The 26,650-nt window shown below is 27.6% G+C and overlaps 1 protein-coding gene across 1 annotated transcript; it reads right to left on the bottom strand.

Annotated features, from left to right (window-relative positions):
- Positions 1-14,643: 14,643 nt before the first annotated feature.
- On the bottom strand, positions 14,644-15,531 carry LOC135955838 (probable serine/threonine-protein kinase clkA; the record flags this gene model as incomplete). Its single annotated transcript, XM_065506207.1, has 1 exon — positions 14,644-15,531. A coding segment is annotated over one exon (888 nt), but the record flags the coding sequence as incomplete, so codon positions are not given.
- Between the last annotated feature and the right edge of the window lie 11,119 nt (positions 15,532-26,650).

The following is a 26,650-nucleotide window of genomic DNA, read 5'->3' as shown; positions in this document are numbered from 1 at the left end:
CAGTTAAAACAATGTCTTTTAAAAGCTGACAAAAATAAAAAAGTAACCGTTAAAGACCATAAACTTGTGGTGGATGAAAAACGTTTTTTCTGGAATAAAAATAAAATACTGATGTCTGGGCAAAACACTGGAGAAGAAGTTTTAAGACAGCTATATGGTGAGAAAGTGCGAGATTTAAATTTTAACTATAAGGCATTTTTTGAAACAATTAATCCAAAAAACTAATAAACAAATTCAATAAAAATAGTTTAACTTTAAGTAGAAATGTTAATGTAGCTTTAAATAATACAAACAAGGAACTAAAATTTAAAATCATGTCTTATAATGTTCATGGGCTAGAAAATAAATATCTTCATCAAGATTTTTTTGATTTCATAAAACAAAATGAAATATTTATATTATTAGAAACACATGTGGAGGAAAAGAATATAAGTAAATATGAAAATACATTCAAACTTTATAAAACCATTTGGAAACCAGCCATACGAAATAATAGATTTGGAAGAGCAATTGGTGGTTATGTTTGTGGAGTGCGAAAAAATCTAATAGATATGGGTATGAAATACAACTACAAAACTCAAAACGGAATAGATCTAATTGACAAAAAGGTAATTCTATTGAAATCACAATAATGCCATTATACATTAGAGGTTTAAATTGGGAACAGGAATTCAGTGAAGTAGATCAGTGTATGCAGGAAATAGATGTCCAAAATTTAATTATAATGGGCGACATTAATGTAAGAATAGGAGAACAACAACAAGTACTGGATAAAAATATTGTGTCATTTCCTTCTAATACTGAAATAAGAAAATCAAAAGATAGAATTCTAAATGCAAACGGCAGAAAGTTTCTAACTTTTTGTAATAACTACGGTTTACTGATTTTAAATGGTAGAACTTTGGGTGATGAGGATGGAGATTTTACTTTTGTAAGCAACATTGGGAACTCAGTAAATGATTTATGCGGAGTCTAAGTGGATGTACTAAAACTTGTGAGGAGTTTTGAAGTTGGAAACCAAATCTGGTCAGATCACCAACCAATAACACTTTTTTTGGAAACAAATAGTACTCAAAATCAAAATAAAAAAGCAAATCTGTTACCAAAGCTAAAATGGAATCCGATAGATAAGGACATTTTTAACAGAAAAGTCGATGAAAAACTTAGTATTTTAGAAACACAAACATCCTCTATTAATTTGCAAGAGCTAAGTAAATTACTGTTAGAGTCGTATAAAAAGCCGGAAAATCAATCTAAATATACACCAAAACCCGCCAAAAACAAATGGTTTGACAATGAATGTAGGAAAGCGAGAGAGAAGTGTATGAATTTATTGAAATTGTTCCGAAAATCTCAAAAAGTTAATGATAAGAGAAAATACACAGAAAAACAAAATAGTTTCAAAGCCCTGTGCAAAAGAAAGAGATTTGAATACTATAAGGAAATTGAAATACAATTAAGCTTTGTAAACGACAGTAAAACGTTTTGGTCTTTGGCAAGAGAAATAAGACAAGAAGAAAATAGTTTTGGTTGCCATGTCAATGTAGAAAACTTTTATGAATATTTTAAATGTTTGCTAAACCCTACAGTCAGTTCGGTTGATATGTTTTACGCAGCCAATTATATAGAAGATGCGTTTTTGGATTCACCTGTAACCGTATTTGAAATAAAAAGGCAACTTGCAAAAGCTAAACCAAATAAAGCTCCTGGAGAAGACAGAATTTCCTACGAATTCTTTAAAAATGCTAGTGACAGTTATTTAAAAGCCCTGTCGAAAGTATATACCCAAATATTAGAAGGCCAAACAAGTTATGACGTTTTTAAAAAAAGCATTATATTCCCAATACATAAAAAAGGAGATATGAACCAAGCGAGCAATTACAGAGGTATTTCTTTTATGAATGTTATCGCAAAAATAATGATGGGAATAATGCACGAAAGAATTTCTAAATGGTGTGAAGTTTATGCAAATTTAAATGAATATCAAGCTGGCTTTCGAAAAAATTATTCAACAATTGATAACATTTATAACCTTACAGCAATTGTTAACATAAAATTTGCAGAAAACAGAAAGGTATACGCTTTTTTTGTGGATTTTAAAGCTGCTTTTGATCGTGTTCCACGAAAATTATTAATATACAAACTTCATCAAATAGGAATGTCCACAAAAATGGTAAATTGTATTGAACAAATCTACCAAAATACAAAATCTGCGGTTTGGAATGGCGAGGAACTATCCAACTACTTTGATACAAAAACAGGGGTAAAACAAGGATGTCTGTTATCACCACTTCTATTTGCTATATACTTAAATGATATGCATGACTCACTCAATGGAGGTTTAACAGTGGATGGCATAAATATTCGACTACTTATGTATGCTGATGACATAGTAATATTGGCCGATAGCGTAGAAGTATTACAAAAAATGATAAAAAATTTGGAAGAGTATTGCCGTATATGGGGAATGGAAGTGAACCTCAGTAAATCAGAAATAATGATTTTCAGAAAAAGTGGAAGACCCAGTGCTAAAGAAATTTGGAAATTTAATGGTGAACCTGTGAAAATAGTAGCCGATTACAAATATTTGGGAATAGTTTTGACCCCAAAAATGTCATACTCCAAACATATAAATCTGAAAAACGATGCTGCCAAAGTTTGTATAAACTTAACATGGAATAATTTTGTTGGAAATAAAAAAATATCGGTAAAAGCTAAATGGAAATTCTTCTTGGCGGTGTGTAGATCGATACAAAGTTATGGGGCGCAGATATGGGGAAACACTTGTTTTGACGAGATTGACAAATTGCAACGTTACTTCACGAAACGTATTCTAAAACTTCCAAATAATACACCCAACTATGTGATATCTTTAGAAACAGCACAACAAGCTGGCCATATTTATACATACAGTCTTCACCTGCAATATATTTCTAAAACGCTGTTTGATTACAAAAATGAAAGACTCCCTCACAAATTATCAAATATAATTATTTCAAGAAATATCTTTTGGTTTAAAGATATGAAACAAAAAATGCAGGAATTAAATATTCAAACTTTAATCTCTGAAAGTAGCAAAATAAACTGGAACGACAACTGCATAAGTATTATTGAGACCATGAAGACTAGAATTTATCACGATCATTAAATAAAAGCAGCTAGTAGTCAACGAAGGATTTATAAGTTTTTGGACTTTCACAAAGGTCAAAGCTATTGCAATGAATTCTACAATCAGGATCAAATAAGCTACATAATAAAGGCAAGAGCTGATCTGTTGTGGCTAAATGGTAATCAGTATAGAGAGGAGACGTCAAGGCTATGCTCTTTATGTAATATGAAGGAAGTAGAAACAACCCAACATTTTATTGGAAGATGTCCCATATTTAACTATATTCGAATAAACTGTTTTGGTAAAATAATATTAAATGATGCAGAAATTATTCAAACACTTAATGGTGAAGATATTTTTTGGACAAGCCTTTATAACTATATAAAAAATGCTCTGAAATATAGATCTATGTTAATAAATGAATTTAACTACTAATTTTTAATAATTGTAGTTACAGCTGTCGGTTTTTTTGTAAACCATGCTGTTTAATCTTTATTTTAATATGTAATATGTTTATAAAAATACTTATTGTAAACAATAATTAATATGAAAATAAAGAATCTATCTATCTAATCTTCTATAACAGGCACAGGAAAACCATATTTCAACACCATATTATTTAGTTGTCTAAAATCGACGCATACTCTGTAATCTCCAGTTTTCTTTTTAGTTACAACCACTCTGCTGGCAACATCTGAACATGACTTAGTATAATTCCTTTTTGTAACCACTCCTGCACTTGCTTGTTGACTTCTTGTTCTTCAGGAAACGGCAATCTTGTTGGAAATTGACGAAATGGTTTAATTTCACCGTTTGGAACTATTTTCATCTCTACTGGACACTGTTGGACTGCAGACGATGGATTGTATTGTTCAATTAAGTTTTCAATTTCTTGTTTGTATACACCGCTGGCATCGATTTCAAACGCGTTTATATTAAATACGTTTAAAATGTTATTTTCGTCTGAATTTTTATGCTTAAATTCATACCCATTACTATCAACGATCATTTTAAATTTTGAGATAAAGTCATGACCGATTAAAATGTCACATTTTATTGCATCGTTTGGTAATATTAAGAAATTTTGTTTCTTTTCCACTTCATCTACTTTAACATTGCATTCAATTGAACCCATAGGGTCTTGTTTTCATATTACTTAGTCCAGTTAACAACAAGTCGTTAACCATTGTGCTTCATTATCGATACATCCGACCCGGTGTCTATTAGTCCGTTTATCAACTGTTCATTAACTTTTAAACATTTGTATCTTTTTTGATTGGCAATTATTAGGACATCATTTTGATTATTTTCATTAGTTTTACACTGTTTTAAACACTTATCTGTTATGTTTTGATTGACAATCATTAGAACATCATTTTGATTGTTTTCATTAGCTTTACATTGTTTTGCAATATGTCCGAATTTGTTACATTTAAAACATTTTGCCTAAGTTTTGCATTCATTTCTTTTATGCTCCGTGGAAACGCAATTATAACAATGTATTTTATTTTCAGATATTTTAGTTTCATTTGCTTTGTGCCACTTTTTGTTTTGTGATTCGGTATTCACATTAACGCGTTCATAAATCTCACAGTTCTCAGGTAATTCTTTAAAAATCTTTGAGGCATACATGTTTTGTTTATATACAGTTTTTGCCGGCAGACCGTCCACGATATACAGTATCGGACAAAACATTTGCAACTAACATTGAAAATACTAGTTTTGTTTCGTAAAATTAAAATCTTTCCAGTATTTAAAATTGATTTTGTGAGTTCAAGTTTCTTATTATGTCAGTAATAACTTAATACATTTTTTAGGTTCAGTTATAGCTAGGTTCTATTTTTGCAGTATAGTATGTGAATCAACCTATTATTTTTATCCGTCAAAACAATTGCAACTCTTACAGTTTTTGTTGTTAATGTTGAAAAAAACCGTTATTTTTGCTTTTGTTCCAATTCGTAGTTTATTGGTATAAAATCTCACTTTCATTTAGCTGTAAAATTATTTTGTATAAAAAACAAGTTTTACTAATTATTCGTAATTTCGATAAAGATGGCACCTGATAAGTTCGGTAAAGTTTTACGAAAACGTATTGTTGATGATTTCAATCAAGGAATTTCTCAAAAAGAACTATCGATTAAGTATAAGGTGCATAAATCATCAATTTCTCGAATTTTATCACGTTTTAAAAAAACTAAGTCTGTGGAGGTCATCAGCAAAGGCGGTCGGCCTCGAAAAACTGACAAAAGAACCGATGCGTTAATTGTTAGAGAGATTAAAAAGTTTCCCTTTAAATCGGCTCCAACATTGGTTAAAGAATTAAATATTCCAGTAAGCGCAAGAACTGTTTCTCGACGTCTTATTGATGCTGATTTGTTAGCATATCGGCCAGCTAAAAAGCCTCTCATATCTAAGCGTAATCAACTGAAACGACTACAGTTTGCTCAAGAACATATTAGTTGGACAGTAAACCAATGGAAAAACGTTCTTTTCAGTGACGAATCAAAATTCAATATTATCGCTAGTGATGGCATAACTCGTGTTAGAAGACCAAAAGGAAAACTAGTACAACAAGAATTTTGTGTAAAGACCGTCAAACATGGAGGCGGTCATGTCATGGCCTGGGGATGTTTTTCTGCCAATGGTTTGGGCCCACTTCATCGAATTCAGGGAATAATGGATAAATGGTCTTATAAAAACATACTTGAGCAGATTATGTTGCCATATGCTGAGTGGGAAATGCCTTTACGATGGACGTTTCAGCAAGACAACGATCCGAAGCATACTTCGAAGGTAGTAAAAACTTGGTTTTTGCAAAACAGTATTAATGTAATGCAATGGCCACCACAATCACCGGACCTGAACCCGATAGAAAATCTCTGGTCAATTGTAAAGCAGCGGATTGATCGCAATAACGTCAAAAATGCTGATGAATTTTTCAATCGGATTAAAGATGCGTGGTATGCTATTCCACAGGTTACTATTAATAATTTAATAGAGTCGATGCCACGAAGATGCAAAGCCGTAATAGATAGTAAGGGTTTCGCTACGAAATATTAAGCAAAAATATATGTTACCGTGAAATATTTTTAAGTTGCAATTGTTTTGTCTTACTGAAGAAGTGACTATGTTTATTTTAAGTTTTAAAAACGTCTATGTATATAAGAAATTAAAATAATTTTTATTTAATATCGCTTTTGAGGTTCCTTTTGTTTTATAAGTAATATAAAAATTTGAATTTGATTACCCCGTGTGTTTTATGTGAGCTAATTATAAAATTGCTATGCTAGTTGCAAATGTTTTGTCCGATACTGTATCTAACTACAGTCCGTCCTTCTACGTCACCTAGAGCAGCGATTTTATGCATGCAAAGCATATATTCATGAAACGATTCCGCACTAGTTTTCTTTCTTTAAGCATTTTATGTATTTCGCCACTGTCATAATCGCATTTGAACTCTGTGATAAGCGCTTCTTTTAGACTTCCATAATTACTAATACTTTTCGTTTCTAAAAACATTTAAGCAACACCCACAATTTTATTTCGTGCTTGCACGTAATTCTGTTTATTATTTAATTCATACGCTTCTGCATTTTGGTCGAAATTATTAAACCTATCTACCAGTACGTTTTCCCCATCGAAATCACTTAAAATTTTTGCAAATGTGTCCACTGTAATTATCGTTTTATTGTTTTGATCTTGTTCACTTTTTACTTGTAACGAGAGTAACCTTATTAATTCGCTTAACGGCCATTTTCACAATGTACGATTATTTCATTTTAACCGGAAAATTAACTAACTGTCGGTTTGTTTAACGGGGACCATTTAACCAACGGTTACCGATTTACGTTTCACCATCATTTGATTACTTAACCAAAGCATTCAGTAGAAAGTATGGCAATAATGCATACATTTGTTTACGAAAAATAGTGTAATGAAAGATTGAAATATAAAAAATTGTCTAAAAGACGGCATAAAAATAATAATTTGTGTTTTCTTAGTGGTATAATAAAAAAAACGTATAAAACTCAAAAATATTAAGGTACCTAACTGTAAAATTTACAGAACAAACTGAACAACAAATTACATTTGTTGTTTGGTTTGTAAGTGCAATATCCGGGTGGTATATGGATCACCCCGTGCAAAATTTACTTTTCTTCGCTTTACACTTTTAAAAATTATAAATATTACAAAAATATAAATGTTTTTCCATGTTCTGTTGAGGTAGATGTGCTCCATGGATAGACAATTTTAACTATTGTGGTATTTAGGTAGAGGTGCTAAATGGCCAGAGATATTTCATTATTTTTGTTTTGCTACATACTTACGTTTTTTGTTGCCTATATGTTATCATCATGGTCTGTCACGTTTTATTCATCAGGAGCAATATGATTTGTGATTGTTATTATGTTGATTTTTTGTTTTTTCTGTTTAAATTTTGATTCTCCTTTTGTTTGTTTTGATTCTCGTGTTTAATATTTGTATTGTTAAAATGTCAAAATGTGGGACATGGTCAATGACAGGGTGATTCGTAAATCATAATAATAACTACGAAATTAGGATTGCCAAACACCAAGTAAGAGAAGGAAGAGAAAGTCAAACTCAAAACTTGTCTCTTAGGAAAAAGGCGACAATTCAAGGCCAAGGTTATAAGTGCATTAACCCAAACTGTCTTGTTGTCCACTATATTGTAAAAACACGTTATGCTTTTTTTTATTATGATATTTGTTATTATTTTTTTCTGTTACTTTTCTTGTTTGAAATTTTAAAGAAAAGAATAGGTAATGGACATCATGAGTTTGTGTTAACGCACATTCTATAAACTAAAGTTGTTAACGAAACTTCTTAATATTGAACAGCAAGGAAAATATAAAGTTTATGTGTGAACAGTGAAAAGTTTAATTAGTGAACGTTGGTACTTTGGAAAAGGGAATAAAATATCCTAGCATAATATTAATGATTTATTTATTTGAAATTTTAAATACACTGAAGAAACTTGTGAGTATAAATTCAAGAATAAGTTGGGAAATGAAGAATTGTTTCAAATAGGTAATTTTTAAAATAGATTTTGTGCCAGAGGATTAGGAAGCCACACAATAAAGTGAAAATGTCACCAATACTGCGGTAATTCCAGAATCATCCTGTGGGCAGAAAAACGTTGGAAAAATACTTATATTTAAATTTTAAAATAAACCTAAGGTAATACTGTTCATATAAAACTTTCATATATATTGTTGACCCTGTGAAGATAAATACGACATCTATGAGTGAAAATTCGTGTTAGGATCAATTCCACAAAGTGGGACGTAAATAACCCGGGACTAGAACCCTCAAACCAGGACAAAAACCTGAATAGAAATATCCCAAAATATCGGTATAAAGAATAAAAAGCATTAGGGTAGTACTAGTTAGGGTAGGTTAAGTACAAAAAATTAATTGTGTTAGAATAAGTTTAGTCTGTTAGCTCTTAAGGAATGAATTTTTGTAATTGAATAGTGTTTCATGTTGTAAAGGGATAACTAAAAGAAGAAAGTATTAAATAGCGGTAAAATAAAATAAGTTGATAAACACTAGGCTCTTAGGTGTCTTTCAGGGAGCTCCTTTAGGGACATAAATCAGAGTGAAGGTGAATAAAAATCGTATTTAATTAGAGTGGAGTGTAACTCTTTAGAACTTTTCTTTTAGTAATCCTTGTGTGTAGGCAAATTGTGTTTTTTATGTATTGTTATTGTTTAAATTTTATTTCCGGTTACAAGAAGTTTAGCTTCAATTATAAATAAGTATTTTTTTTTATTTATTAATATAAGAAATTTTTTTTTGAAAAGTCATAATATTATTACAGTTTCTATAAAAAAGAGAATACTAAATATTTATTATGATTATTTTCACTGCCTAAAAGGGCAAGTGATGTGTTAAAAAAACGAAGACAAGAAGTTTGTTAAAAAAAATTTATAGATCGTAAAAAGAAAACTGTACAAGTATATTCAGACGATTGTTTTTGAATTTAGATAACAGGTCAAAAGACCGTTCGGTTTAAACCTAAGGGTTTTAAAATTTTGATATTGAAAAAGAAATGAACATAGACTATAATAATTATAATAAGGAATACAAAAAAAGTAACTGACATTTTAAGATTAAAAGTATATGTATAAGTCCTTTATTTTTTTGTTATATTAAGAGACATTTTGATTATTTATTTAAGTATAGTTTTATTTATATTTAGGTTAAGTGTTTTGATTAATAAATGTAATATGAAATAGAATTTGTACAATATGTGTTGCTAATTGTGTAAGATTTCAGGTACAGTGGGCCGAAGATGACGAGAGTGTGATGGGTTGGTAAGTTGTTGGATTGGTATATTGTAGGGGTCATTAAGAGATGAAATGACTATGGTAGGGTGGGCAACGTACGTGGACTTGACATCTAATCCACGGTTAAATTGTTTGATGTTATGTGTTGGTGAAACTAGTGTTTTATGTTAGGTATTTGTTAGGGATTTTGTTTTGTTTATTTTAATTTATTGATACAATCTCTTGGTGGTGTAGATGCGGGTTGGGTTCCCACGCCGAAAGTAGAGCTAGTCGAGGCGGCATCGAAGCACACCCGATTAACAAAGAGACACGTAACAGTTCTTTTATTATATTTCTTACAATTAAGATGCTAACCGGCGAAATTTATTCGGTTATATTTAACAGCAACTTTGTTATTAAATAGTGTCAGTTAAGAATTAATCGTACATTGTGAAATTCATATTAGCCTAACTTGCGGTTAAAGTTCAATTTAACTTTTAATCGTACATTGTGAAAATGGCCGTAAGTCGTTGTTAGACACTTCGGTTTTGTTAATATTTTTGTTTCGTATATTTCCACTTCCCCGATATTCTCCGTGTTAATATCTTCTGTCGCGTCAGATTCGCTCTTTGTTCTTAATGTTTCTCTTGATTTACTCGTTTGAGACCGTAAATCGTATGTTTTAGTATTTTTATTTGTTTGCATTGATACCGTTACTAGTTTCTTTTATTAATTTAATTAATTTACTTACAGAATCTGTCGGCTTAGTGTATTACTCTTAATTTTTTGTTGCTTTTTAATTTTAACTGTAAAATATTTTTTTGTTTTTAGTTTTATGGAAAAAATTAAATATAACTTTTTATATAACTGCTTTAATGTTTCAGGCGGTGGAGCCCCCAAATGTAAGAAAGTTATTTGCAACAACAATTTGTTGTTTAATTTTTATAATGATTAGTTTTTAGTTTAATTTTAATGTAGATTTAATTATTTTAATGAATATATTTACAACTTTTATTAGTTTTTAAATTTCACAACTTTTAAGAACAACTTTGATTTTTTAACAACTTTTAAACTGCAACTTTTAGAAAATCTATTTTGAATACAACTTTTTCTAGGTACATACTTTAACTGACTGACTCTACTTTTTGTAACTCGCTTGTTTGTTTCTTCATTGCCTTTCTATTTTGGTACTTACTTACACGATTACCACTTTACTAATACAATTAATACATTATACCCTTTACCAAAGAATAATAACAAGAAGTGAAACGCTGTCAAAAAAAAACCTAAGTCGGTTGTCATAAAAAACCTATTTCTATGCATGTATTGGTAACATTTTGTTTATATGTATTAGTTTTCAAACCACTTTCACCACACTCCTCAAACACAGAGTTGTAAAAAAGCGACCTTAAAAATTATAACAAAATTTTATTACAATTAAATTTAAAAATTCAAACAATTCTCAAATTATTTAATGTATATCTGAACTGGAAAGATTATATAATTAGATTTTTCTGCTTTTTATTCCATAATTTCTGCAAAAATTAAATCTATTTGAATTTTTTATTAATTTTCAATACCAAATTTTACAAGTGTGTTTTTTTCAGTTTTAATTTCAACACCCAAAAATTAAAAGTCAAAATAATTTTAAAAAAATATTTTTCGTTTGTGCAAAATATACATGTTTCGGTTATTTTAATGGTTTATATGTGTTGAAAAAAATAAAAGAATATTATGTGTCTGTGAAAAAATGTGTTAGAATTGCAATTTTCAAGAAAAAGTTTTGAAGTTAAATCTCTCTCTCAAGTGTGTTGCATTCACATACTACCCATATGTGAGAAGAGAGAGAAGTTGTTGTTGTAGAAAAATTGAGAGGCTTCCCTTCTTGTTATTCTTTGCCCTTTACATACATATATATATTAGAGTGTCCCAAAAATATTTTTTTTGGAATTTTGGAACGCATACCCTTTATTTTTTTATATATGGGGCATTTCACGTCAAGTGAACCAACTTTTGAAATCGATGTCTTCCGATCGCGATGAAATTTGCACCAATGTTAGTTCTATTGGATAGTAATTCGGACACCATTTTTCAACAAGATCGGTCAAGAACTCTCTGAGTTATAGGAGGTCAAAATTTGACATTTTGGCCAAACAGGTGTTTTTTTTATCCATATAACTTATTACCTATTGTTCTTAGCAAAATGTGTCCCAAATAGTTTAGATAGCTATTTATGCAATCTTTCGAAAAAAAAAATTAAAAAATTTAATAAAATATTTTTGATTTTTTTTTTAAATCAAAAATATTTTTGACTTTTTTTTTCAAAAAGAAAGCTTAGGTCTTTTCCTAAGCGACCTATATGGTCGCTTAGTGGGATGCGAGTGGGATATCTATCAAAAAAAATATTTTGTAACTCAAGATTTAAATTTTTTGAATTTTTTTGCAAAATCAAAAACTTTGTTGACTTTTTTTAAAAAAATGGACCCATTTTTTATTTTTTTTTTTTGCTCAGAAGAAAGCTTATGTGTTTTCCTTTAACACCCTTTTTGTCGCTTAGTGGGATGCGAGTGGGATATCTATAAAAAAAATGTTTTGTAACTCAAGACATACAATTTTTTACTTTTTTTTGAAAAATCAAAAACCTTTTTGACTTTTTTTTTTCCAAAATGGACTCTTTTTTTATTAATTTTTTTTTCTCAAAAGAAAGCTTAGGTCTTTTCCTTTAAAACCTTTTTGTCGCTTAGTGGGATGCGAGTGGGATATCTATCAAAATAAATGTTTTGTAACTCAAGACAAATGTTTTTAAATTGATTTTTTTCATATTTGTGTGTAAGTGTTTCTAAAACCTTAAAAATAAAAACCACAACAACTGACCGATAATAGCCACTGGAGGGGTGCAATATGAGGCCGACCGCTATCAATTTTCCACCCCCAAAATTTGTCTGAGTTTTGTATCTTGCGGCTTTTTTAGTCAATCCTAGAGGTAGTTTTCAGCGCACGTGATTTTCATTGTTAAAATATCAGGTGCCCCAGAAACAAATTTTTGGAATCAAGTGGAAATATTTTATGGCCCTTCTCCGAAGTACCAGTTTATTTATTATTTTATGACATTTGACTTTAAGAAGTGGGTGGAGAGGTAGAAGTTGACAGGTAGGTTATTTATATGGTGGTTTATTTTTATTATTATTTGTAACATTTGGTTAAACTAGGTACTTTAGTATGTAAGCCCTTCTTGACCCTAGTAAAAGATTTTAGACTCATTCATTAAAACGTACTACCTATATAATCTTAAAAAACTATTTATTGTCATTCTGAAGACATACGGAAATCAGTTTTTTAGAAACAGCGTTAAAGTTAAGACGTGTGTTATTTACATAAATACTTACAAAATTCAAAATGTCTACGACTTCTAAAAAGGCTAAGGTTGAAAATGAAATTTATTCGTCTTTTTGTTTTAATCCCTTTAACAAAATGAAGCACAGATCATCAGATATGCGAAATATTTCCGACGGCTTATTAAAAAAATTCCCTACGCTGTCAAAACGATTGAAAATTTGTGGATCATGCAGGAAAGAGCTCGGAAAGTTGAACGAATTACCGAATTTGAATAGTAATGAGCCTTGCGTTGAAGTTATTCCAGATGAAGACAAAAGTAATTCCGAGAATGAAGACAGAACTGTTGATGATGATGGTTATTCTAACTTTTCAAATTCAACGAATGAGTGTCGAAACCAATACCATAAGGTACGAATCGATGGCAAGAAAGTTCAAATGCAGAAGAGAATGGTTCTCTGTAACCTGAATGAATTATTCGCAACATTTCAATCTGAATACGAGGATGTCAAAATTGGATTCACAAAATTTACACAACTGAGGCCAAAACATTGCGTTTTGGCAGGAAGCAGCGGAACTCACACAGTATGTGTTTGTATTTACCATGAAAATGTTAAATTGATGTTGAAGGAAATCAACTTAAATTACTTAAAAGATGATTCATCAGAAGATTTACACCATTACCGCGATTGCCTTAAATTGACTATGTGCCCTAATGCTACAACTTCTTGCCACTTAGGTGAATGTTCGAATTGCCCGGAAACCACATCCATCATAGAAAATTTAATCAACTCTTTTGATCGAGAATGTATTGAGGAGTTAAAATTTGAATCTTGGCTTCAGACTGAAAGATGCACACTGAAAACCATAATTTTAAATGTGGATGATTTTGTGGAAGAACTGTGTAGAGTATTGCTAAATTTGAGAACCCATGACTTTTTAGTCAAAGAGCAGTGGTCATTCTTCAAGGACTTGAAAACACATTTGAAGTCTGGTGAATTCATTATTTCATTTGATTTCGCAGAGAACTATAAATATGTTCTTCAGGATTCCACTTCAATAACGACCAAGCAACTATATTCACAGTAGTTATTTACTACATGAAATAAAAAAACCTGGCACACAAAAGTATGGCAATCATATCCGACGATTTAAAACATGACATCGTTGCAGTTTATGAGTACCAGAAGATAATACTAAATTATCTAAAATCAAAATTTACAGTAGAAAAGGTATACTACGTTTCGGACGGAGCTCGTCAACATTTTAAAAACAAAAGTAGCTTCGCAAATCTTACAGCTCATGAAAAAGATTTTGGAATGCCAGCTGAGTGGCATTTTCATCCTACTGATCATGGTAAAGGAGCATGTGATGGTATTGGAGCAAACCTCAAAAGAAATGCAGCGAAGTATAGCCTCCAGTGCTCTCATCAAGATCGCATCTTAGATGCGACTGCTTTATTCCATTGGGCAAAGAATTATTGTAAAGAAACTAAAATAGTTTTTAGTAGCAAAGAGGATCATGATGAAACATTGAAAACACTAAAGAGCAGATTCGATGCTGCGGTAACAATCGATGGCACTGCTCAATACCATGCTTTCATACCGCTTGTCGATGGAAGACTCAAATTAAAAACGTTTTCTGCATCTACTCAATGCGATTTCTTTCCAAAGCCAAAAAAGAAGCCAGCAGCGAAATCAGTAGCTGAATCTAATAACGCCAAGAAAGGATTGCCAAAAAAAAAGCAGCTAATAAAGGTGACAAATAAGGAGGATAAAAGTATGGATATTTGAAAATTTAAAAACTTCATAAATTAAGTGTAAAAATAGTTATTATATAAATTGATCTATTGTGATTAAGATTAAATTTTACTAAATTATTCATCTTTTTATTATTATTATTATTATTATTATTATTATTATTATTATTATTATTATTATTATTATTATTATTATTATTATTATTATTATTATTATTATTATTATTATTATTATTATTATTATTATTATTATTATTATTATTATTATTATTATTATTATTATTATTATTATTATTATTATTATTATTATTATTATTATTATTATTATTATTATTATTATTATTATTATTATTATTATTATTATTATTATTATTATTATTATTATTATTATTATTATTATTATTATTATTATTATTATTATTATTATTATTATTATTATTATTATTATTATTATTATTATTATTATTATTATTATTATTATTATTATTATTATTATTATTATTATTATTATTATTATTATTATTATTATTATTATTATTATTATTATTATTATTATTATTATTATTATTATTATTATTATTATTATTATTATTATTATTATTATTATTATTATTATTATTATTATTATTATTATTATTATTATTATTATTATTATTATTATTATTATTATTATTATTATTATTATTATTATTATTATTATTATTATTATTATTATTATTATTATTATTATTATTATTATTATTATTATTATTATTATTATTATTATTATTATTATTATTATTATTATTATTATTATTATTATTATTATTATTATTATTATTATTATTATTATTATTATTATTATTATTATTATTATTATTATTATTATTATTATTATTATTATTATTATTATTATTATTATTATTATTATTGTTATTATTATTATTATTATTATTATTATTATTATTATTATTATTATTATTATTATTATTATTATTATTATTATTATTATTATTATTATTATTATTATTATTATTATTATTATTATTATTATTATTATTATTATTATTATTATTATTATTATTATTATTATTATTATTATTATTATTATTATTATTATTATTATTATTATTATTATTATTATTATTATTATTATTATTATTATTATTATTATTATTATTATTATTATTATTATTATTATTATTATTATTATTATTATTATTATTATTATTATTATTATTATTATTATTATTATTATTATTATTATTATTATTATTATTATTATTATTATTATTATTATTATTATTATTATTATTATTATTATTATTATTATTATTATTATTATTATTATTATTATTATTATTATTATTATTATTATTATTATTATTATTATTATTATTATTATTATTATTATTATTATTATTATTATTATTATTATTATTATTATTATTATTATTATTATTATTATTATTATTATTATTATTATTATTATTATTATTATTATTATTATTATTATTATTATTATTATTATTATTATTATTATTATTATTATTATTATTATTATTATTATTATTATTATTATTATTATTATTATTATTATTATTATTATTATTATTATTATTATTATTATTATTATTATTATTATTATTATTATTATTATTATTATTATTATTATTATTATTATTATTATTATTATTATTATTATTATTATTATTATTATTATTATTATTATTATTATTATTATTATTATTATTATTATTATTATTATTATTATTATTATTATTATTATTATTATTATTATTATTATTATTATTATTATTATTATTATTATTATTATTATTATTATTATTATTATTATTATTATTATTATTATTATTATTATTATTATTATTATTACTATTATTACTATTATTATTATTATTATATATTAAATTAATTATTATTACAAATAAATAACAAAATTAAATTATTCAACATTTCCATAGAAAAAAAGTGATTTTTATTCCTGAGGTTAACATATTATGGGTATTACAGTATCGAGGCTATGAAATTTTAGTTGGGTATGTTACATACCATCGGAAAGGCTAATGTGTCTAGTTTCTCTGCGTAAGTTTAATTTTTAAGGTTTACACACAAATATGAAAAAAATTAAAATAGTGCAAATTTAAAAACCTTTGTCTTGAGTTACAAAACATTTATTTTGATAGATATCCCACTCGCATCCCACTAAGCGACCAAAAAGGTTTTAAAGGAAAAGACCTAAGCTTTCTTTTGAGAAAAAAAAAATTAATAAAAAAAGAGTCCATTTTGAAAAAAAAAGTTAAAAAGGTTTTTGATTTTTCAAAAAAAAAGTAAAAAATTGTATGTCTTGAGTTACAAAACATTTTTTTTATAGATATCCCACTCGCATCCCACTAAGCGACAAAAAGGGTGTTAAAGGAAAACACATAAGCTTTCTTCTGAGGAAAAAAAAAAATTAAAAAATGGGTCCATTTTTTTAAAAAAAGTCAACAAAGTTTTTGATTTTGCAAAAAAATTCAAAAATTTTAAATCTTGAGTTACAAAATATTTTTTTTGATAGATATCCCACTCGCATCCCACTAAGCGACCATATAGGTAGCTTAGGAAAAGACCTAAGCTTTCTTAAAAAAAAAATAAAAAAAATAAATAAAAAGGGCCCATTTTGAAAAAAAAGTCAAAAATATTTTTGATTTAAAAAAAAAATCAAAAATATTTTTGATTTAAAAAAAAAAATCAAAAATATTTTATTAAATTTTTTTTTTCGAAAGATTGCATAAATAGCTATCTAAACTATTTGGGACACATTTTGCTAAGAACAATAGGTAATAAGTTATATGGATAACTTATTAGTTTTGGTCATATCATGTTATTAACAGCGGATGTTCGCTGAGGTGGGTCAACGCATTTCCACATATCTTTGTCCATATATGTTTTACCGATTTTTCCAAACATTTTTCAGAAACTAGAAACATTAATAATAAATTTCATACCCATAGAGGTCCTTTTATTTTGGCTCTATCGCACTTAAAATTCAGTTGATGAAAAAAATTCAAGTATTTGTCTTAAATTGGTGGCCACCACTGTATATACAGTGGACGTCCAGTAGTACGAATTATAAATTGTCAGGCCCTTTCGTAGTACCGAAAAATTCGTATTATTGAACAATTAATTTTTAGTACTTAAACTTGAAAGAACATACTAATTATGTACATATAAATTTAACAAAAAAAAAAACAATTTACATATTTATTTACAAAATCCGTCATTAAACATTGACGTTTATTACTTTTTAAACTGATTTTCGAGGTTTCAATGTTGTGCTCAACAGCCCATTTAATACTCTTTTAACAATACCATTCCATAACGCTTTTTAAATTTTGTTAGGCAACCATCACTGGCACAAAACTGACCATTGTAGAATTTTTTGTGCAGCTCCACAGCTTTGCATTTTAATTGTTCTCCACTGTCTTTGATATGTAATTTTCTTTGTAATAAAAACCACTCGTAAAGTGCATCCTCAATTTTTTTAAATTCACCACTTGTCTATATATAAGTCTATACCGATTTTTTAACGAACTCATGGAATTATCCAGCAGTTGCGTTTTTTGTTTAATGATTGTACATATAGTGAATTTGGATAATCCATATTTATTGGAAATTTCAAACAACGATGTTTTATTTTCGTGGTCTGCTATAATTTTTAATTTATCTTGCAAAGAAATGTATTTTTTTACATCGTTTTACATCGTTTTACTTCCAACATTTTGACAGTTAAAAACACAAAACACTTTTAAAAATAAAAAAAAAACTTCACAATAACTTCGCTAAACGTGAATGACCGCGAAAGAATGATATAAAAACATAATAAAAACTTCATTCAGGCGTAAATAAAACAAAAATTCTTATAAGAAACCACCATTTGTACTATCGAATAGAAAAAATGCCCATCTGTTCGTACTATAGAGTAGTCAATGCAAAAATTTTGCCATTCGTATTAGTGAAAATTCGTAATAAAGGGCGTTCATACTACTGGACGTCCACTGTATATACAAAAGTCATGTCATTAAATTTTATAGTCATAGCTCTCATATAATCAAGGTTGCCAACTCTTCAGCTCAGAAAATGGCTAAATTTTGAATTAAAAATGGCTAGAAATGGCTAAAACCCAAAAATAACTGAATACAAATTCATAAATATTACATTTCTTGCCCCCATTACCACGAACGAAGTCTGGTTACCGACTTCGTGTTAATGGGGTTTAGCAGATTAACCCCCATTTTCTCAATCGTTATCTCTTTTTCGTAACGATATACTTCCAATTAATAGAATTTTTGTATGAGAACTGTCAGTAGATCGTCACGATAAAAAATAACCAGAGATTGAGAAAATGGGGATAAAGATTGTAATATCAATATTTTTTTTCCTTTTTGATTAATTAAACAAATTTATGGGCACTTACTTTCAAAATCGGATCCATTGAAGAAATGCAAAATTGATTTTGGAAACAATAAAATCGCTAGATCTAGCCGGAAAATGGCAACCTTGCATATAATGCCCACTTCTGAAAATCATTTTAATGAGTGTAGATTTCTTAAAAATGTTGGTATTCAAATAAAATTCAACACAAATAGGTTTAATATATACAGAAGTCATGCCACCTACTTTATAGCGATTGGTCCATAATTGGTACAAAATTATGGTCGGGCTTGACCATAATTCTACCTTGATTTTTTAAATTTATTTGTGCATAATTAATCTTGCATTGGTTATAAACAATTTTTAATTATTGTATTTAAAAATAACTGGATTTCTCGTTTAAAAGAAATATCATTAACTGTAAATAATGCTTAGCGGTAACGGTAGTTGAGCTGAAACGGTATTTTAGAGGTAGCTTAGCAATAACCCAGCTTAAAGGCTGACCCATTCCACCATAGATAAACAATACTTACTCTGCATATAATTCAACAATATAATTAGAAGTAGTACTACAACATAATTATACCATTAGTTTCGCTGACGTTAAATTATAATTTCATAATAAGTACATTTAAATTATTATTTATTATTCTAATTTTCATTATTATCTGTAGGTGATTATTACATTGCAGAACAACTGGAAACGTCTGCTTTAAAAATTCAAACGGCATGGAAAAGCTATAAAGCAAAGAAAATTTTGAAGATGAAGCAAAAAATTAAGCATTCTTTATATGGTATGAGGAAAGCGAAAAAACTTATTAATTTGCATAAATCCGAACATAATATTTTTAAAATCTACCAAAATGATTTAAAGCAAAGCATACTTGATAAAGAGTACGTTCAGCTGATGACCGATGAACGCAGACGTTTGCTACAAGAATATAAATCTCAGATAATGGAAGATATATCAGATAACGTACGAGAATGGTTCAAAGAATTGTAAGTATGTATTTATATATCACTTATCTTTATTATTCTGAAAGCAACTTTGATTCAAATCTCATGATTTAATATATGACTTTTTTGGCATATATTTTACGTCCTATATACCACGTCTTTTATTAAATAAAATACTTGTACATAAAGGCCTTATTCATAATCAATTTTTAAATTTATTACAGTTTTATTAAAAAACAAGTAAGAGTGCTATATTCGGCTATGCCGAATCTTATATACCCTTCACCTTTGTTGTGGATGCATTATTATTTTTTATAATAATTAGTATATACAGTATCGGCCATAACTAAAGCACCCCCTAAGTGAATTTTTTCATATTATATTTTTTGTATAAAAACAAAGTTTTAAAATCTATTATGTATTATTTTCATTTGTTAGTATATTTAGTATTGATAAACAAATACTTTTTCTTTCTATAAAAGGTAACTTAAAGTCAAAAAATATTTAAAGGTAGGAAATGAAACGCACAAAACTAAAGCACCCCTTCATGGATATAAAATAAAAAAATGTTTCATTAATATTTTGTTGCAAATCCTTTGTTTTGGATGACACCAGCACATTTCTTAGTCATAGAGGATATTAAGTTTTTTATGGTGTCTTGAGATATTCCTTCCATTGCTATTTTAACGACTTGAAATAAATCGTGAAAATTTCCGATCCTTATTTCGGAAATTTTCACGCTATATTTTCATATTAACAATCTCCCACAAGTTCTCAATAGGACTGAGATCGGGAAATTGAACAGGCCAATGAAAAACTTGAATATTGTTGCTCTGTAGCCAAGTCTTACAAACTTTGGAGGTGTTATTATCGTTATCCTGTTGGAAGCTCCCTATATGTGGCATCTATTCACTGGTATAAGGCAACAATACATCTTTCAATATATCAGGGTTCACGAACCGATGCACAATCCCGTCAATTTTATGATTTTTTAAACATCTTATAGGAGGGTGCTTTTGTTTTGTCCGTTGCGTTTTGAGTTTTTATATGATTTATCATTTTAAATTATTTTTTCATAAAATTATCTTTTACTAAATGAATATTATTATAAACATTAACAATAGAAGTTATATAAGCCTATTTTATCAAAAAAATTATGATTTCAAAAAATCCATTGAGGGAGTTCTTTAGTTATGGCCAATACTGTAGGTATGTATATTGCCCACTTTCAGCGTATAGCATCCTAAATATATACAGTGGTTGACAAAACAATGGAAACTTTTCCAAATATTTCATTAGTGGCTTAAAATCTGAAATAATTTTTTAAAAAAATTTTAACATTTTTGTAGTATTTTATTTGTATAATTTTATTAACTTAATTTAACAAACAACAAAGGACATAATTAATTAAATTCTAAAAATGAGAAAACAAAATTAAAAGATTTCTTTATTACGGCATTGACAAAACAATAGAAACTTAGGTATTGTTTTAACAAATATGGTCTAAACTTTGCAATAACTCAAAATTTGGTGGGTATCCCTTATTTTTTATAACTGCTACACATCGACGATGCATTGAACCAGTTAAAGAGTCAATGGTCTCCTTTGAAATATTTTGCCATTCCCTTATAACCGCCTCCGATAAATCTTCCTTCCTGGTGTAATTTTGGGTCCTTATTTTACGATCTGCCACTTCAAAACACGTACCTCGTTGGATTGTAACCAATCGGTTACAACCCTAGAGGTGTGTTTCGGGTCGTTGTCGTGTTGGAATCTCCAAACTAGGGGCATATTTTTCTCAGCGTATGGATACATAACATCGTTTAATATGGTTCTGTATCCTATACCTGTCATGGTATCTTTTATAATATGAATTGGGCCCATACCTTTCCCTGAAAAACATCCCCATACCATAATATTGCCACAGCCAAACTTTACGGTCTTATTTGTGTACTTTGGATCTAATCTTTTTCCCTTTGGTCGTCTTACAAATGTTCTCCAATCACTGCCTCTTAAATTGTATCGACCAGTTTAAATGATCCCTGGCAAATTGTAGGCGAGCAGAACTGTTCTTTTTAGAAATGAGTGGTTTTTTCACAGGACGAAGACCAGCCTCATTTGCCCTGCGACTAAATGTTCGGGTACTTATTTCTAATTTTAGGCTATTAACAACCTCTCGAGGAGTTATTTTTGGGAATTTCTTGAACTCTCTCGCTATTAAATTATCTTGTCTAGGTGTAGTCTTACGAGGTCTTCCACCTAAGTGTTGAGTTTTTACAGAACCGGTCTCACGAAATTTTTTTGTTTTAAACCAGCTTTAAATTAATTATTTTATTTTTTAAGTCTTCAAAAATCTTAACTTTAGCCATTTTCGTTAACTTTGAAAAAAGCAATTATGCAAAAAACTTAGAAAAGGAAATTGTGAAAAATTACCAGAATTTAAAAATAAAATAACTGTAAACAGGATGCTTTTTATATTTCTTTTAAATATTATTTTCGTTTTACACTTCTTTCTTGCAAAGTTTCAATTGTTTTGTCAACCACTGTATATATAAAATATATCGCTGGCTTAACATGCAAAGGCTCTAACCACTTTTTTTAGAAATTGAGATTTTAATGCAGTAATGTACAATAAGTAAAAATACATTGATTACAAAGAAAAAAATTGGAGTTATCTCGCATTTTGTTGTCCTTTTGTAGTGATGAGCAAAAGCGCTTAGTCCAATTTATCACAAGAAAAAGCTCTCAGTCCCTATAAAAAGTACAGTTTAACCATTTCTGTCAAATTGTTCAACATGTATTAAACAAGTAAGAAAAAATGGTCGGTCATGCCCAACCATTTTTTATTTTAAAATTTAAAAAAGTAATTTTTGGAAGCGGGCCCTATATGGGAGCTATGACCAGGGCTGTCAGATGTGGCGATTTCTCGCCAAACGTGGCGAGTTTTCATTGCCTTTGGCGACCAAAATTTCCAATTGGCGACATGGCGATTTACAGACTAGTTGGCAATTTATTTGGGGATTTTTTAACAAATTATTTGATTTTCTTGAAATATTTTTTTTTTATATTTATTAACCCAATAGTTAATAAAATTAATCATTTATAATCTGATCATATGGATGCAGGTAGCATACATTATCAAATAGTTTCAACAATATTAATTTTTTCTTATAAAATTTTTAAGCCGTCATGACGCGTCATTTTGAAATACTAATGGAAATATTGATAACTGAAAATGCTCATTAAAATTGGCTATTGGTTCGACGGATTTTTGGAATCAGGAATCTATCGATTTTGGCACAGAATTGGAAATGGAATTACAAAATATAAAAATGGAGAAATATGATGTAGAAATTTTAAAAGAAAATAGTTTTTTGTACTTAAAAAGCTTTGTAAGAAATGCTTAAACGGTTATCAGAAAATATAACTATTTTTAAAGTATATAATGAATTTTCAATATTGAAATGAAATAGAACTTTTCGGTAGTTCAAAATTCACTAACTTTATTTTTCAATCCAAAAGTATTTGCAGGGGAATGTGAATTGCAATGGTTAAAATCAGCATATATCAATTGGGCTCAGATCAGGTGAAATTCCAACAAAATTTGTTAGATGTTTGGCCACAAGTTTACAATTATTAAAATGCAGGTGGAACATTTCTCTTTAAAGAATGCTAAGGCCGTTCTTAATATGTTAATTTTACCAACCAGCAACGCTTGCGTAGAAAGGGAATTTCAATATGAACTTTTAGATTCACTGATGAGAATAATAAGTTATAGAATGTTAATAAATTTTGTTGCAATTCATTTCAGGCTACAGATAAAATGTTGAAAAAGTTTAATTCTAATACAATGTATACTTCTGATATCAATTTAATACAAATAACTAATGCACTAGATTTAAGACTTTATAATATATTTTACAATAAAAAACTCCAAAAATTCATTTTGGCGATTTTTCGTTTAGCTTTTGGCGATGGAGGTAAAAAAAAATCTGACAACCCTGCACATAACCTCTCGTTTTCTAGTCAAATGCTCTAACCACTAAACCACAGAGCTCTTATTTGTACTGCTCTCTAATTGTTATTAAGAATCACCCAGCGGTAAAAATACACATTACGTAAGCGCTTATCTAAGCAATATTTCGTAGCAGTCATTGGTGATTCTTTCGCTTATTTTCCCACTTAGATTTAGCATAAAAGTGTCATAGGCTGTATAATCGGTGTGCTCTCGCTTAGAGTGTAAGCCACAATATCAGTAGGTGTCACTACTATTTAATTTACATTAAAAGCGGAGTTCTAAGCGAACTTGATGATACGCCTATAAAGACTTGCAAATTAAAATGTAATAAATGTAGATTACAATCCTATTTGCATTTGCAAGTTAAGGAATAGTACCATGAATACTGATTTCGTAATTGAAGGAATACTTTTGTATATTTTCATATATAAATTTCTGGAGAAAAAACCTTAAATTTTCATTTAATTTATTTATAATTTTTACGGCACTAAAATCAACACCTTCACTTACAACATAAATATAAATTTTATCGATTTTGTTTTTCATGTATAAACAAGAAAGAAATGGTAGTTTATTTATTTTTAGTGAAAAATAAAAAACAAAAAAATAAATAGCTGCTGACTATCCGCTTAAATCGTAATCGAAGTTATAATTAGTACATGATGTGTTGGATTACGCACAGATTATACTCTAAGTACTTAGATTGATCGCTTAGAATATCATCCTGACGTTATCGATTATTATCTACATAGGTACTTTGTTTCATTTACCGCTGGGCACATGTGAGTCTACTCTCAATTTTTGCATTTTGTACATCATCATTGAGAACGAAAATACAAACGGCCACATTCAGCAAACTGCTGGGGAGTTATTCAAATTGTTTTGAATATTTAAAAAAAAAAATTTCAAATTTGTTTTTTAAAATTTTTAATTTTTTTAAAATTATTAGTGAACAGTTTTTTTTTTAAAATTTTTGAAAGTTTTTAAAATTTTTTTAAATTATTTATAGATTTTTGGTAATTATTCGAACTTTTTATATATATAATTAGAAAATGCATTCCAATTTGCCAATTGTCTAAAATTTTAGTATTCAGTGATATTCTTTGAATTATTACAAATAAATTATAATAAAAATGAACTTAAGCCTAATTAAAAATTTACTTTCAAATTATTTTTTTAAATTTTTAAAAATAAAAAAAAGAATTTATGGCAAAAAAAAATTTTTTATGAAACAAAAAATTTTCGGGTTAAAACATATTTTTCCTGATTTTGATCCATTGTAGGTCCAACTTACTATAGCCTTATATAAATCGTTGCAATGGACTTTGAAATTTATAACATTAGATACCAATATTGTCTATATTAATTACTTAAGGTAAGGTCAGATTACACAAATTATTTGACACAAAATGTTTCATGTGTTTGATCAAAACTACATCATATAATCCATGGGTTGATTTTGTGGTCACACTGTACACATTTATTTGCCATATTTGTTTAATCAAACTACACAAAAATACTATCAAACACACGAAGGGGAAAATATATTTGTCTTGTGGTCACATTAATGGTAATATTTTTTCTAAATAATTATTAAATAAAGCTACAAAAAACTTTAATTCCTTTCATCAATAAAGAAGACATTTCTAGAAATTAAAATATTACTAGATTTTTCTTTACAATTAAAAGAATTGTGAAATTTCAGTACTTTTATTTAAGCGTCAAATATTTTATGTTTCTAGTTTGAACAGAAAATATTTTTCACGGCAAACAAGAAAACAGCTGAATTTGGTCAAATAAATTTATTTGCCGATAAGAAAACTTTCTTGTAATGTGACCAATGTGTGACCAATAATCAGCAAATATTTCCCTGCATTTTGGGTAATTTTTTATTTGATCTATGCAAGATCAAACAGCGTCAAATAACAGATGTTGCATCATGTGTTATCGCAAAAGTAGTGTTTCTATATCTTAAATTAAAAATCGCTACATAATGAAAGCAAATCGTGGAAAAGAACTCAAGCTTGAACAATTTAATAATATAATTATTAAATGTTTATTTATTAAATTATATAACTATCAACGTAATAAAATTAGTACATATGTAGGTATAATTTTACTTAAAGTATGCAAAATATCCCTAATACATATAATAAACTATTTTGGAATTTTATTGTATTTGTTTTGGCTTTTTTTGGATTTTGAACTAAAAATCGCTTTATTCAAACTAACAATCAAATAAGTGAACTGCGAAAAAGAAAAAAATATTTTTAAAATGTTGAAACCAAAGTATATACAAGTAGTCCGGCTCTTTGACAGCAGTACCTAACTCTATATTTGTGTTAGTAACAAAAATGTATATTTTTACCAGCCACACAGAGCTTCATAGAAATGTTTTAAATTGTAATTTGTTTGAATTTTATATGATTTTCAATACGGAAAATTCAAACTCTGTTAAATAGTTAAAATTCTACAACAAACACAATAAAAATATAAAGCGCTTAAAAATACAAAAATCGCAACATAGACTTCATGTCTTCAATTAGTTTTTCTCCCAGTATGTCATTTTAGGCTGAATGACTTTAATGTGAAGAAGAAGACTTCATTATTGATGTATTTTTTTAGTGAAAATAGTTTAAATAACAAATGTTAAAGAAATATTGAATATGTATTTATGTTTAAAAAAAAATAGTGAAATTGTCTCTTTAATTTAGTGCCAAAAATACTTAAAAATTCTCCTTTTATTTTTCTGCCATGCTGAGCACATA

This window comes from Calliphora vicina, chromosome 3 (genome assembly GCF_958450345.1).
Source record: "Calliphora vicina chromosome 3, idCalVici1.1, whole genome shotgun sequence".
NCBI lineage: Eukaryota > Metazoa > Arthropoda > Insecta > Diptera > Calliphoridae > Calliphora > Calliphora vicina.
The sequence above is the reverse complement of the archived record's forward strand: the minus strand, read 5'-3'. Positions and strand labels throughout refer to the sequence as shown.